The sequence below is a fragment of the Vigna unguiculata genome, chromosome 3 (genome assembly GCF_004118075.2).
Source record: "Vigna unguiculata cultivar IT97K-499-35 chromosome 3, ASM411807v1, whole genome shotgun sequence".
In the NCBI taxonomy this organism is placed as follows: domain Eukaryota; kingdom Viridiplantae; phylum Streptophyta; class Magnoliopsida; order Fabales; family Fabaceae; genus Vigna; species Vigna unguiculata.
The window spans coordinates 59,814,562-59,826,869 of NC_040281.1; the positions used below are offsets into that span (position 1 = coordinate 59,814,562).

The following is a 12,308-nucleotide window of genomic DNA, read 5'->3' on the forward strand; positions in this document are numbered from 1 at the left end:
ATTTAGACCATTTGGTATATTTTCACTTCAATGTTAGTTGAAATGTTATCATGAATTTAATATATTTTTACTTCAATGTTTGTTGAAATGTTATCATAAAATACATTTGAAACATCAAAAAACTTACTGAAATGTGACTGCAAGAATTAAATTTATGCATTTCTAAAGTTGAGAAACTAAATTAATTTAAAGTTTATAAATAGAACTAATTTCAATTTTAATTAAAAGTTAAAGGATAAAAACATATTTAATTCTTATAATTATTAGTTTATCATATTATATATTTCAAATATTTTTCTCTAATATTATTATTCTTTTGTCATAATTTTAATTGATTATATTTTATACTTTACATACAAAAAAAAATGTTGAACTTAAATGTTGGGCCAAAAGTTCAGCATAGTAAAAGGAGGCTCAATTGTTCAGAATAATAAGAGGTGATTAAAACTGAAAAAGTTAAAAAACTAACATGTGCCGCCGAACCTAAACCTGAGGCAGAGAGAAAAAATGAAAGTTGTGAGATATGGTAAAGTGTGGAGGAGAATCAAAGACCAAAACACAAACCAACAGGCGAAGTTTGTTGCTGCAATAGGCGAATCAACATCAACACCCAAAGCAACCCGATTCTTCTAAGAGTGAGCCAATGAATCATGAAATCATTGCCTAGATGCGTTTTGCATATATTGACCTAGAAACCAACAAAGTGGCAATTTTTAGTGTCAAACTTAGCTCGTTGAATTGCCTCTAAACTCGCAATTTCACACGAGTTTAACCAAGTTTGCTCGAGTTTACACGATCCTACCAAAAAACAATTCTACCTGCGAGTTAAATCGGGTTAGAGCGTGTGAGAATGTAAACTCGTTCAAATTTACGAGTTGACTCACGATTTTGATAACCATGGGTTTAACTGCACAATTTTGTATTTGTATTGATTAAATTTCTTTTAATTAATTAAATTCTTTCAAGTGGTCGTCAAAATCGATTTGATTTATCTCGATCATTTAGATCTGATCTCATCTTATACCTCAGTTTTAAAAACCCTATTTTTGTTGTAGTAATTAGAGAAATGTCTATACTGAGAATTCTTACACTTAATATCACTAAATTTGATACACACACACACACATACATATATATATATATATATATATATATATATATATATATATATATATATATATATGAAGTTGAATTAATTATAAAAGGGTAGAATCCGAGCTTTGGGAAAATACAAAGAGTACACAAATCCGTTAGATCCCTACATCAAATAAAAGGATACTTACTATTGACTAGCTGAAAGTTGAAGCAAGTCACCTCTCACCCTCTTAATCTCCCTGCCTCTCGAAACAAAAATGAATACTCTGTCAATTAGGTGCAGGCTGCTGCTCTGCTTGCTGACTAACGCGCACAAATAGCCGGAGTTATAGAATATCAAACTCCGTTCGGTGATTCTTGCCTTGAAAATATAGAATAGCAAGGTTGAGACGTCTATGTAATGTGCATATAACATCTCACAAAAAATAGCAATGCAAGTTTAGGAAAGGAAAGTGATGCTTACCACAGAAGCTGCCGACGGAAAAAGGTTACCAGTTAACATCCAGCATGACCAACAAATCTCTAAGCACCAATTCATAGGTAAAAACACACTACTATAAGATCAGTTGGTTCAATAAATAAGTAAACAGGTCGATGATTACCAAATTAAACAAGGCACCTTTCCGTTTAGCATAGAGCACTGAATCAATCACGACATATAACTGAAAGATGAACAAGGAATCGCCATAACCATGAGGACTTTGGAGTAAATTCAGAATTCAATGCATGAACAATTAGCAGTTTGGATCATATTCTTGAAATCGGCTCTTGAAATTTTTAACAATTTTCGTTTCCTCATCCTTGCTATGTTTGTGATTCCTCCAATCTGCATTATCTGCCATATTGAGCAACCCAGCCATGACCTGCGTCGCGTTTACAGGTATTAACATTCACTGATAAATACAAAGAGTTGCAATGTTAACCCAAGCATGCTACCATTGATGACCTCTTTCTGAAAAAGAAATTTTTAAGAAATATATTGATATGATTTGTTTATTCAGTGTATCAATATTAGAAGGCTACCTCACGGCCGAATTGGGCAGGAAATTTCTCGTTCTTTTCAACATGATGCAGCAGAATTTTGCCTCCCGGAACTTGAGCATAGAACAAGCTTGAACCCCCATCAATTTGAGTCTTCAAGAACTTCCTTCCATCAGAAATGCTATCAACTGTGTTGCAACAAAGAACATATGCAGAAGACCAAAAACACCCTCCCACACAACCAGCCAAAATAATAAATAACAAATGTAAAGCATTTTCAGAATACATAAATCAAAGTCCACTGTTTCAAGTCAGGTAATTAGTGCCCGACAATTGATATATAGAGCAAAGGAAAAACAAGGAAGTGGAATAAAGAGACAGGAAATTAATGGATCCAGGTCTGACTCAGATCATGTAGGCAATGAAATATGAAACATAATTTGAAGAATAATACTTACATGTCTTGGCCACAAATTCAAATCCCAACTTTTGTGCAGCTAAATTGAAAACTTTTTCAGCCATAACTGCTTTGGAAGATGGAATGGGAATGGCCTACATCAAAAGGGCACAAATTCAATTAGAGAGCAAATCTAAAACAGTCGATCAAAAATTAAAAACAGCAAACTACTACTGATAGAGCACAAAACAGCTAACCAGCAAAATGAAGAGATTGGCCATGCAACGTGGAATTAAGCAAATTATAAAAAGGGAAAGTGGACAGGGAAGAAATAAAAGTAAACTAGATCGTTAACTCTCAACAGAAACTACTACCTGAAGATTGGCATGAGTGCCACGAATGGAGACCCACTCAAAAAATATCACTTCCTTTTCTTGGAGCCTGCAGTAATTCTTGAGACTGTTCTGAAACCTAGAGAGCTCAATTTCAGATTCAGAAGACATAGATAAGGTACTAGGCATGTGCTCAACGGGTATTATCAGTGCATGGTCCTCAACAAGTGGACCTTTAGCCAGTGCCAAGTAATAATTCTCCCCAATGCTAACGATTAAATGTGTCTCCACATTTGGGCTTGACAAGCAAAACCAACACTCTTTTGACCTGCAGCCATATTTTAGGATAGATTTGTCAAAGACTAAATGCCTAAAAGTTAGATGGAACAATTAAGAAGCAAATAAACAAATATGAGGACTAACTAACTTGCACAATCAACTTTTTAGTGCATTAATATTAGTATTAACATAATAACATAATACTAAAACTTACAAATGAAGTATTACTAACTAACAGAACGCACATTAATTATAGAACATAGTAAGTCCGAAAACAAACCTGCCAGATCCGGGCCTCCTAGAAGGATGACTGTCACCTCCATCCTGCAAGTTGTGCTTAAAGTTGCAGTCTGGGCCCCTTTCACATTTTCCCTTGTTCAATAAATCAAAACAAACACCTCTCCTACACTGCTCCCTTGCATCTGTATCATGTCGAAAATGGCACTTCTCTCCATGTGGACAAGATCCAGAAGAGACAAATTTGAAACACAGCTTATCAGCTTGTCCAGTTTCATGTTTTTGTCGCTTTTGAGAAACATCATATCTCCAATATTGAGACTCAGAGATAGAATCACTGGATCTCTTCGTGGAATCCACAGGAGAAGTTCTTTTCTCCACAAATGTGTAAGGTGATAAAGTGGTACTTGTGGTTTTCATAGCAATCTCAGTTGAAGACATGGTCGAAGCAGGCGTGGGGGAAATTGCATGAATAAATTTCTGGAATGCAGAAGCAAATACAATGTCAGAATCACTGAAAAGCTATTAATCTTTTAGGGACCGAAAAAACAGTACGTTAATTTTGTTGATAAGAAAAATAAAGCACTATCTGAAATCAGAGTTATCAATAGCACGCCATAGCAGCATAGCAGTGCACAGCCTCCCATGGCCATTATATGAATTGCCATAGCTTCACACTTCACCATAGTGGCTGCAAGAGGCATTTTACTACGGCACTGCTATCCTGATGGAGTCCAAAATCCTTACAATGGCATTGATCTCCAATATAACAGTAGAAAGGCCTTTTATGAGGATAATTTTGGGATTCGAGTGGAACGGTTTCACTTTGCAGAAAATGCTCATATTTCATAGCAATTATGATTCAGTTGTCAACTCTCCTAATTGCAACTACTGTGCGACCATGATGTGACCCTCTGGACCACTGTGTGAACCTCTGCTGACTCTCCAGAAACCAATCTACCAGCTCTTTTTACTTTTCTTTTATTCAAATTCAGTTTTCTTGTCTTTCTACTGAACATTTTTCCTGTTCTCCTTGTTCCATTAGTCTCTGTTATCTATTTATTGTTCCTCTAGTTTGAGCTGTGAAGGCTTTTTGTCATCTATTTATCAGAGAGATCTGAACCCTCTAAAGTGAGCAACTCATTTTAAAAGGTAAAGTCGGCAAATGTGGGTGTGTGAGGGATCAAATGACATTACAACTCTACACCACATCAACTACGAAACCTTCAATATCTTTTGTGGGTGTGTGGGTGGGTGGTTGTGGAGAGGGATCAAATGACACTACACCACATCAACTACGAAACCTTCAATATCTTTTAATTATAAACTTTCTTTTTTTCTAAAAAATAATGTTGGATTGAAAGTTCTTATCACTTAAATCATGTCTAAAAAAGTAATATTAATCTAAAATTACTAGATATCCCATCTATATGCATCAAAATGACATAATATATAATTCTTGAAATATACACCAATATGAACTACTTGATTAGCATCTTATTGTTGTTCATCTTTTCTAAAATTTGACACACAATAAAGGTAAATTATAATTCAAAATGTTGATTTTGATAAAGAGTTATTGAAGGTGCCATAGTTAATGTAACTCGTACCAGCATCATTTGATTTCTCCCCTACACACACACATACAAATATGAGGGATCAATTGATTCCAAGGGTAATTTTAAGAGAGTTACTCCTCATCCTCACTATTCATTTCTTTGTAATCTTGGTTCAACATAGTAACTCGTATTAACCATTGGCTTAAAATATGATTCATGGTTTATGAACCATTCGATAGTGATTGTTGATCCAGTCTGTCCACTTCATTATTTTTGTTCATATAATAGGGCAGATTTGATATATTTATGCATGAATGAATTGGGTGGTTGATGAATAAATGGATGCAACTGTTACCCCTACTATTACCACATGAAAATGGTAAAGTATCTACTAATTCAAAATTTTCAGTTAAATAAATAAACAAAATACAAAAAGAAGAACAATAAGACCAACAAACAAACCTGTTTATTTCTATTTCCAACAGATGCAAGCCCTATGAAACGGGTGATATGCACAGCATCAACATTGGTATATGGTTCACGGGCATAGTATATACCTTTCGTGCCTGCAATGTGATAACTAACCCCAAAAATAACCATAAGAAAATAACTGCAGTGATCAGAATCAGGCTTACAAAAGCCACAAGAAAGACCACAAAACCTACATTCGACATACCAAAGTCTTCCAGAATACTCCAAAAATCCCGATCTTATAGTTCCCCCTTTAGATTTAAAAATTTTAATTAATCTTTCTCTCAACCAAATCCCATTTTCGTTTACCACTCGTGAGATTGTCACTCCCAATAACAAGAATTGCAAATACAATATTATGTTTTACTGTCCTACAACAACTACAGTAAACATGATAGAACACAAAAGTCACTCAATTGAACAAGGAACAAGAGACCTAACCCTCTCAACTCCCATGTGCACAATCCAATTCCAAGCAAACAATGTGAAATGAGGCTTAAGCATGCAATACCATTTGTTAAATATAAAATGCCTAGGCTATTGACCATTTAGGTAGTTTGCACAAAAAACAAAAATAACAATTACCGAGGCTTGATCTCCTGTACTAACTCCGATATGGTTGAATCACTGCCTACAACATCCGAGGCTCCAGCAGGAATGTCCGAAGCAGCTGCTCCATTGGTGACGCCACTTGGCCATTCATTAGTAATAATGAATCAAGGAAGTGAACACAGAGAATCCTCTCAGCTTATATTATATGCAATGTGAGAAGTAACAAGCATGTAACTAACTAACTCTGTCTGTACATGAGATAATTCACAACAATTGAAGGATATGTCAAGAACAGATCAACAATTTCTGGTTCCTCTGCAATAGCTCGCAAAGCATCAACATCATCTTCGCTGTAAGTTCCAAACTGTTGAACACTGGATGACTTCCTACCAGATAAATAGGCCACGGATAACCCTACATGCAACTGCAACATTTAAGCCACCGAATTCAAAAGTCCTAATCGAATTGGCAAAGCAAAAGAAAGAGTTGGTACCGAAGAGGGGGAATTTGCCACTGCCTTTCAACCAATACAAGTTGTGGCAAACCTTGAAGCCGTCCATCATGAACCCGCGGTTGGCGGAGTCCTTGGAAGCTTGCAAGAGAAATTTAGGGGCGGCGACGCCGTAATCGCCGACGAAGTAAGTCGGAAGCGGAATCGGTGATCCACCTTCAATGTAGGCCGTGAATTCTTCCAGTTGCTCCGGTGAGTCCGGGAAAAACTGGCCTACGCACAAAAGCGCGTCGAATGGACCTGCAGATTTGCTCACCTGCAGCAATCACATGAAAACAATGTTCCGAGTGAGTAACGATAGAAACAAACCCTAGATTAGAAGCAACAAAGGATACGGTGAGACTCACTGAAGAGACGCGCTTGAAGAGTTGGCTGAGGCGGCCTAAAACGTCGCCGCATAGAAGGATTCTAGGAGCCATAATGAAACCACCAACACAGAAATAAGGTTGACGCACTCAAATTTCAGTGTAACTCTTCACTCACGGCAGCGAGCTGAGTTTGGTTCTATTCAATCTCAAGAAACATGGGGATGTGAAATTGCTAGGCACATTTAAAATAATAAATATATATATATATATATATATATATATATATATTATACAAATTCAAATTTATGAAAATAAAATTAAAATTAATACTTTATAGAACTGAATAACCTTTACTTAGTATGAAACCAATGAATATCTATTTACTTACTAACACTTAAATTGTTTATATTATTATTATTACTATTATTATTATTTTATGTTTTCACTCTAAACGTCAAATATTATAAAGTTTAAGTTTGTGACCTTTATATTACAAAAAAAAATTATTTATATCAAATATTAAATACTAAAATTAGAGATGTCAAAATGGATTATAACTTTTGAACTAACCTGGTTCACTATGAGTTCGAATCGAATTGTGTTGAGAAAAATTTTTTCTTTCAAAATATTGGTTGAACTGAATCAGGCTCACTTAACCCACCAACTTTTAAAAAAAAATAGTTATTTACTACTTATAATTATATAGGTTCACAATTTCATATTTTTAAATACTATAATATTGTTCAATAATATTTGAATAGTTTGAATGTTTAATCAATTTGATTATGAAGTTATATACATTGATACTTGAATCTTTAAATATACTTTGTATAGTAAATTACTCAAGCATTGTCTTATAAACAAATTTTTCTAAATTAGCATGACAAAAATGTGTAGTTTTTCATTTATATTTTGTTGAATAACATGATAGAAAATATGTAATATTAGCCATGTTTTCTTGGAATCATATATTGGTGGTGAGCATGATAAAAACATTGATTCTTGATTATTTTTTTTGTGATTGTCATCTCATTGGTTGCTTAAAAATTATTTAAATATTTGAATACTTAAAATAAATAAATATTTTTTTATGTGAATTGGTGAGCCAACCCAATTAATCCACCAACTCATGGTGGGTTGAGCTGGGTTGCAAATTTTTTGGCTCACCATAAAGTGAGTAGGGTTGGGCTCAATCATTTATAACCTGGCTCATGATGAACCAACTTGTGTGAGCCAACTTGGCTCACTTTAACATGTCTAGTTGAAATACACCTAGATGCAATGGGTCTTGGTAATGCTATTAAACAAATAAATAAAACATTTGAACAACTAATTTGTTGTCACAACAATATCGTGAAAAAAGAAATATTCTGAATTTTATGTCTCTTATGGTAGAACAAAACAATGAAGTTTTTGATGAAAATTCACGAGACTCGTCCACCTAGTTATGTTCCATTCTCAAAAGTGAATGCAATAATATTTCTAATTAATATTTTCATGGTCATAATTATGGCCTTGGTCGTGGTTGTGGTCCTGGTTGTGATCATGGTTATCGACATGATCATAAAGAAATTTCAAAAAGATATTTTATCACCACAAGTGGAACGATAATAATGTGAAAAAGGAAAAAGAAAAAAAAATGAAAAATAATGACAAATAAGATGATAATATAAGTTTTATGTGATTATGTCCAAATGGTGTATTATCAATTATAGTTAATGAAATAGATTTCATATCTCATATTTAAATATCAATTACTTCTTTTTAATGTTTTTATGTATTTTTTTTTCGCATGAGAATATTTAACTCTTAATTTAAAGTATTCAATGCATAAACCATTCCTTTGTTCATAAAATAAAAAAAATGTATATTTTGTACTTTCTTTGCTTAATTTTGTTTCATTTGAAGAACTTTTGTTTTGATAAAATAATTTTCATTATATTTCAACGATTCAACTAGTTTGATATATGTTCTACTGCATATATATGAAATAACTATGCATATAAATTACGATTAATATAAGAAGATAGTATATGTTGAAGCGATGATATGTTTGAAATTACTAATAAAGAATATACTAAATTTAGTTAAAACTGTAGTTTAGTTCACTATATACCACGGTTTCATTTAAGGAACTGTAGTGATATAGACTACAATTTTATGCAAACTATATTACCCTTAATAGTTTAACCTACTTTATTTTAACTGTGCACGCGTTAATGCCACTATTGATTATCGTTACGTTGAATGCAAATTTTTCCTCCTTCACCATGAAATGTGAGCTATTTGTCTCTTCTTCTAACTTTGACTTAGTACCACCCCATTAATTGTCCTCCGTGTAGGTTCACGTCTCATTTCTTCTCATTTATTTCCTCCTCCATTTATTTTTTTCCCTCTTGTATGATCCTAAATTGTAACATCTCGTCAGGATATTACTGATTTATAAATAAATAAATGAAATAAATAAAACTGTGCGTTTAATAATGCCTCATTTTCCCAAAACGCAGGAAAATTTAAAACTTTATTAAATGGGCGGATAAAGTGTACAACGTCCATTACAAAATCAAAATCCACAATATTATCAAGTCACCCATCAGGGTTTACAAATGTTTTCCAAAAACAAGTAAATACACGTAATAGTTTCCCCAAGTCAATCCCATCTTCGCGACTAGGCTGCACCAAAGCCACCTGCATCACCAACATATGCTCCCGTGTACCGCGTACACGATCATCGCCACACACACGCAGATAGGGTGAGCTTAACAATTAAATCACATATATAAAGTTACAAAAATATAAGCATATAAACACAAGAGATCGTACATAACATAAACATCTCACATTGCCCTATTCTTTAATTCCTACCATCTGACCCCCAATCGAATTATTCGTGTTCTACAACGTCTAAGGATTACTTTAAGGTGACTTGCTGCCATACCTATCAGACACAACCGATAGAGCACGTGCGGGAAAACATGCTACGGATCATACACCGCAACGCCAGGTAGAGTTCCCATATACGAACATAGTCTGTATCGTCCCAAGACTACCAAACTCGTCAGCCAACAACTGAGGAGGGCAATCCATCTGGACCCATCCGTACTGGCCACAACCAACACACTCACACCGGCAACACTCGCCAACCCGAGCCACAACTCAAGGGTTCCTCGTGTCCATCCGCCATCCCGAGCCACAACTCAAGAGATGCTATTTCAAGCCACAACTCAAGGAATACCACGTGCTTAACCCCTATCCCGAGCCACAACTCAAGAGATACGTTCCGAGCCACAACTCAAGGAACACCAGCAAACTCACCCTTAAAGCATCACTAGACGCACGATAGATCACAAATTCATAAATAAGACTCCAAGCTGCAGCAGTATAAATCGCCTGGCGGGGGACACGTGCCGCCAGGCGCTGCCAGCTCCCAGACCGCCTGGCGGGTGTCGCGTACCGCCAGGCGCACAGCGCCTCAAAATTCATCTCGCAGCAGGTACCGCGTGGCGATATTATGCTCATCGCCAGGCGCCGGCCACTCAGTTGTCCTTCGTTACCAAACTATCGCCTGGCGGACCCAATCACGCCGCCAGGCGCTGTATCAGTACAACAACACTCCAATTGAGTTCCCTGTCACGTGTTTTCATCGTTCACAGCTTCTAGCTCCCAATGCTCTTCTCCCTAACTGAATCATAACAAGTCTCTTAGGCTTGACTAGTCACAGTGCCCCTGCATCACTGGAGTACCTTACTTTAAACCATTTCCTAGTCTAGATTCACGTACTCTTGTTATAATTTAGTATAACTCACCCTTTTCTCTAGATAGTACCCATGCTCCTACAATACTTGTCCTCATTTCCTTCCTCTTTTATAGCCTATTTAATTATACAAGTTTATCTCACTATATTTTATACTTATTTCTACTATCCTCAGATTACAGTACCACCGTCCAACCAGACCTCTCAAGGTCCAATATTGCACTCACACAGTTCTATGACTCATACCAAACCTCAATTACAATTATCCCTCATGACTCATACCAAACTTCAAGGTCCACCATCTATGTAATTTCATTCCATCAACTCCCATCCCTATGACTTCGAACTCTAACCGAATGCACTCATTTTTTACACCAAGCTCCCATTGACCCTCAACACCCGCTCGATCACGAAAAACACTCTCTCTGCACTGTCACCAACGTCGCCTGGCGGCGCTGGCCGCCAGGCGGTGCATCAGTTCTGGAACTTCCTAGATTCCTCCTGCACCCAATGCCCATTCATTTAAGCCTTCGATTAGGTGGTTATACCTACTGTTGGTCAACATTACCCCTCTATAAGGATCACCACTGCCTTTTGCCCCGATCAGATTTCACCCAAAATTCCAGAAAACCCATAAACGAGTCAAAATACCTCGCACCGCCTGGCCGGGCATGTGCCGCCAGGCGGTTCCTCTTCCAGAAACGCATAATTATCTTCCCCTTCTTGATGTGGTCACTCAAACCTCACCAGTCAGATACCCAAGGCTGCCTCTCAACTATCTAGGGTTTTTCCCAACCTTTCATATTCAATTCAAAGCCAAAATGCCAAAAATAATGTTTTTAGTTTGGTTCTCCAAGGTTTGAACCCATAACAATTCAATCACAAAATAATTACACCACCAATTCAACCAAGTCATGTTTCGTGCTTAACAAATCCAATTCAGATATCATAACATACCAGAACATGATTACATAGATTTAAATAATAAAACAATAACACAAAAGTTAGCATACATAAGACTCGAACCCAAGTCCTCTCACACAATTTAAGTACTCTCAACCACTTGAGCTAATACTTTCCCACGTCATACCAACCATAATTTAATGTCATAATTATTTCTCCTCCCGTATTTATTAATTAAATTCTACGGGTCTTACATAAATCATGTTCCTTTTCATTTATTTCCTCCTCCATTTATTTTTTTTCTCCTCTTGCATGATCCTAAATCATAAACCATTGTTTGTGTGTTAAGTCTTTGCACTATGGATGATAACGTGTCGGATCGGGCACGGATAGTGTCTACTCGTAACCTGATCTGCAAAAAAAAAAAAATCATTCTCTATCCGCTCGTTTACCCATCGAGTACCCATTTAAAAAAGACTCGTAGATTTTTTTTTTAAATCGCGGATACTCATGGATATCTGCATACCCGCAAATGTTTATATATATATATATAATAAATTTATTTTAAAAAAATTATAATAAAAAATAAAATAAATTTTAATTAAATTTAACCTAATAAAATATAATTTTAATTTTAATTAAATTCAACTTAATAAAATATATATTAAATTTTAATTTTAATATTTTGCAGGTAATGGTTAACCGCGGTCTACACCCAACCCATTTATAAGTGGGTATTAAAATACTCACTACTCGCAGATGATAAATATCCACAGATATTGTTTATCTGTCACGGATTTTATTCGCGGATACCCGCGAGTGCGAGTATTTTTGTCATCCCCACTTTTGCACCATATTGACATCACACATTTGTTGCTACCCTTTTTCGTGGTTGTGTTGCTACCCACATTCTCTTTCAAGCATGTTCC

At 35.6% G+C, this 12,308-nt stretch overlaps 1 protein-coding gene across 4 annotated transcripts; it reads right to left on the minus strand.

Moving 5' to 3' along the window:
* Positions 1-381: 381 nt before the first annotated feature.
* On the minus strand, positions 382-6,956 carry LOC114178894 (zinc finger CCCH domain-containing protein 64). Of its 4 annotated transcripts, XM_028065039.1 has the most exons (13): positions 6,762-6,956; positions 6,397-6,670; positions 6,188-6,317; positions 5,937-6,056; positions 5,343-5,460; positions 3,365-3,801; positions 2,848-3,133; positions 2,535-2,628; positions 2,119-2,264; positions 1,715-1,958; positions 1,559-1,617; positions 1,284-1,456; positions 382-688 (listed from the first exon to the last, which is right to left on the minus strand). In XM_028065039.1, the coding sequence occupies exons 1-10, from the start codon at positions 6,831-6,833 to the stop codon at positions 1,830-1,832; spliced, it is 1,806 nt and encodes a 601-aa protein (XP_027920840.1). In that variant the 5' UTR covers positions 6,834-6,956; the 3' UTR covers positions 382-688; positions 1,284-1,456; positions 1,559-1,617; positions 1,715-1,829. The 4 variants fall into 4 exon arrangements, with proteins under 4 accessions (XP_027920840.1, XP_027920842.1, XP_027920839.1 ...); XM_028065041.1 differs by lacking the exon at positions 382-688 and having other exon boundaries at positions 1,193-1,456; positions 1,559-1,566; XM_028065038.1 differs by lacking the exon at positions 382-688 and having other exon boundaries at positions 1,193-1,456.
* Between the last annotated feature and the right edge of the window lie 5,352 nt (positions 6,957-12,308).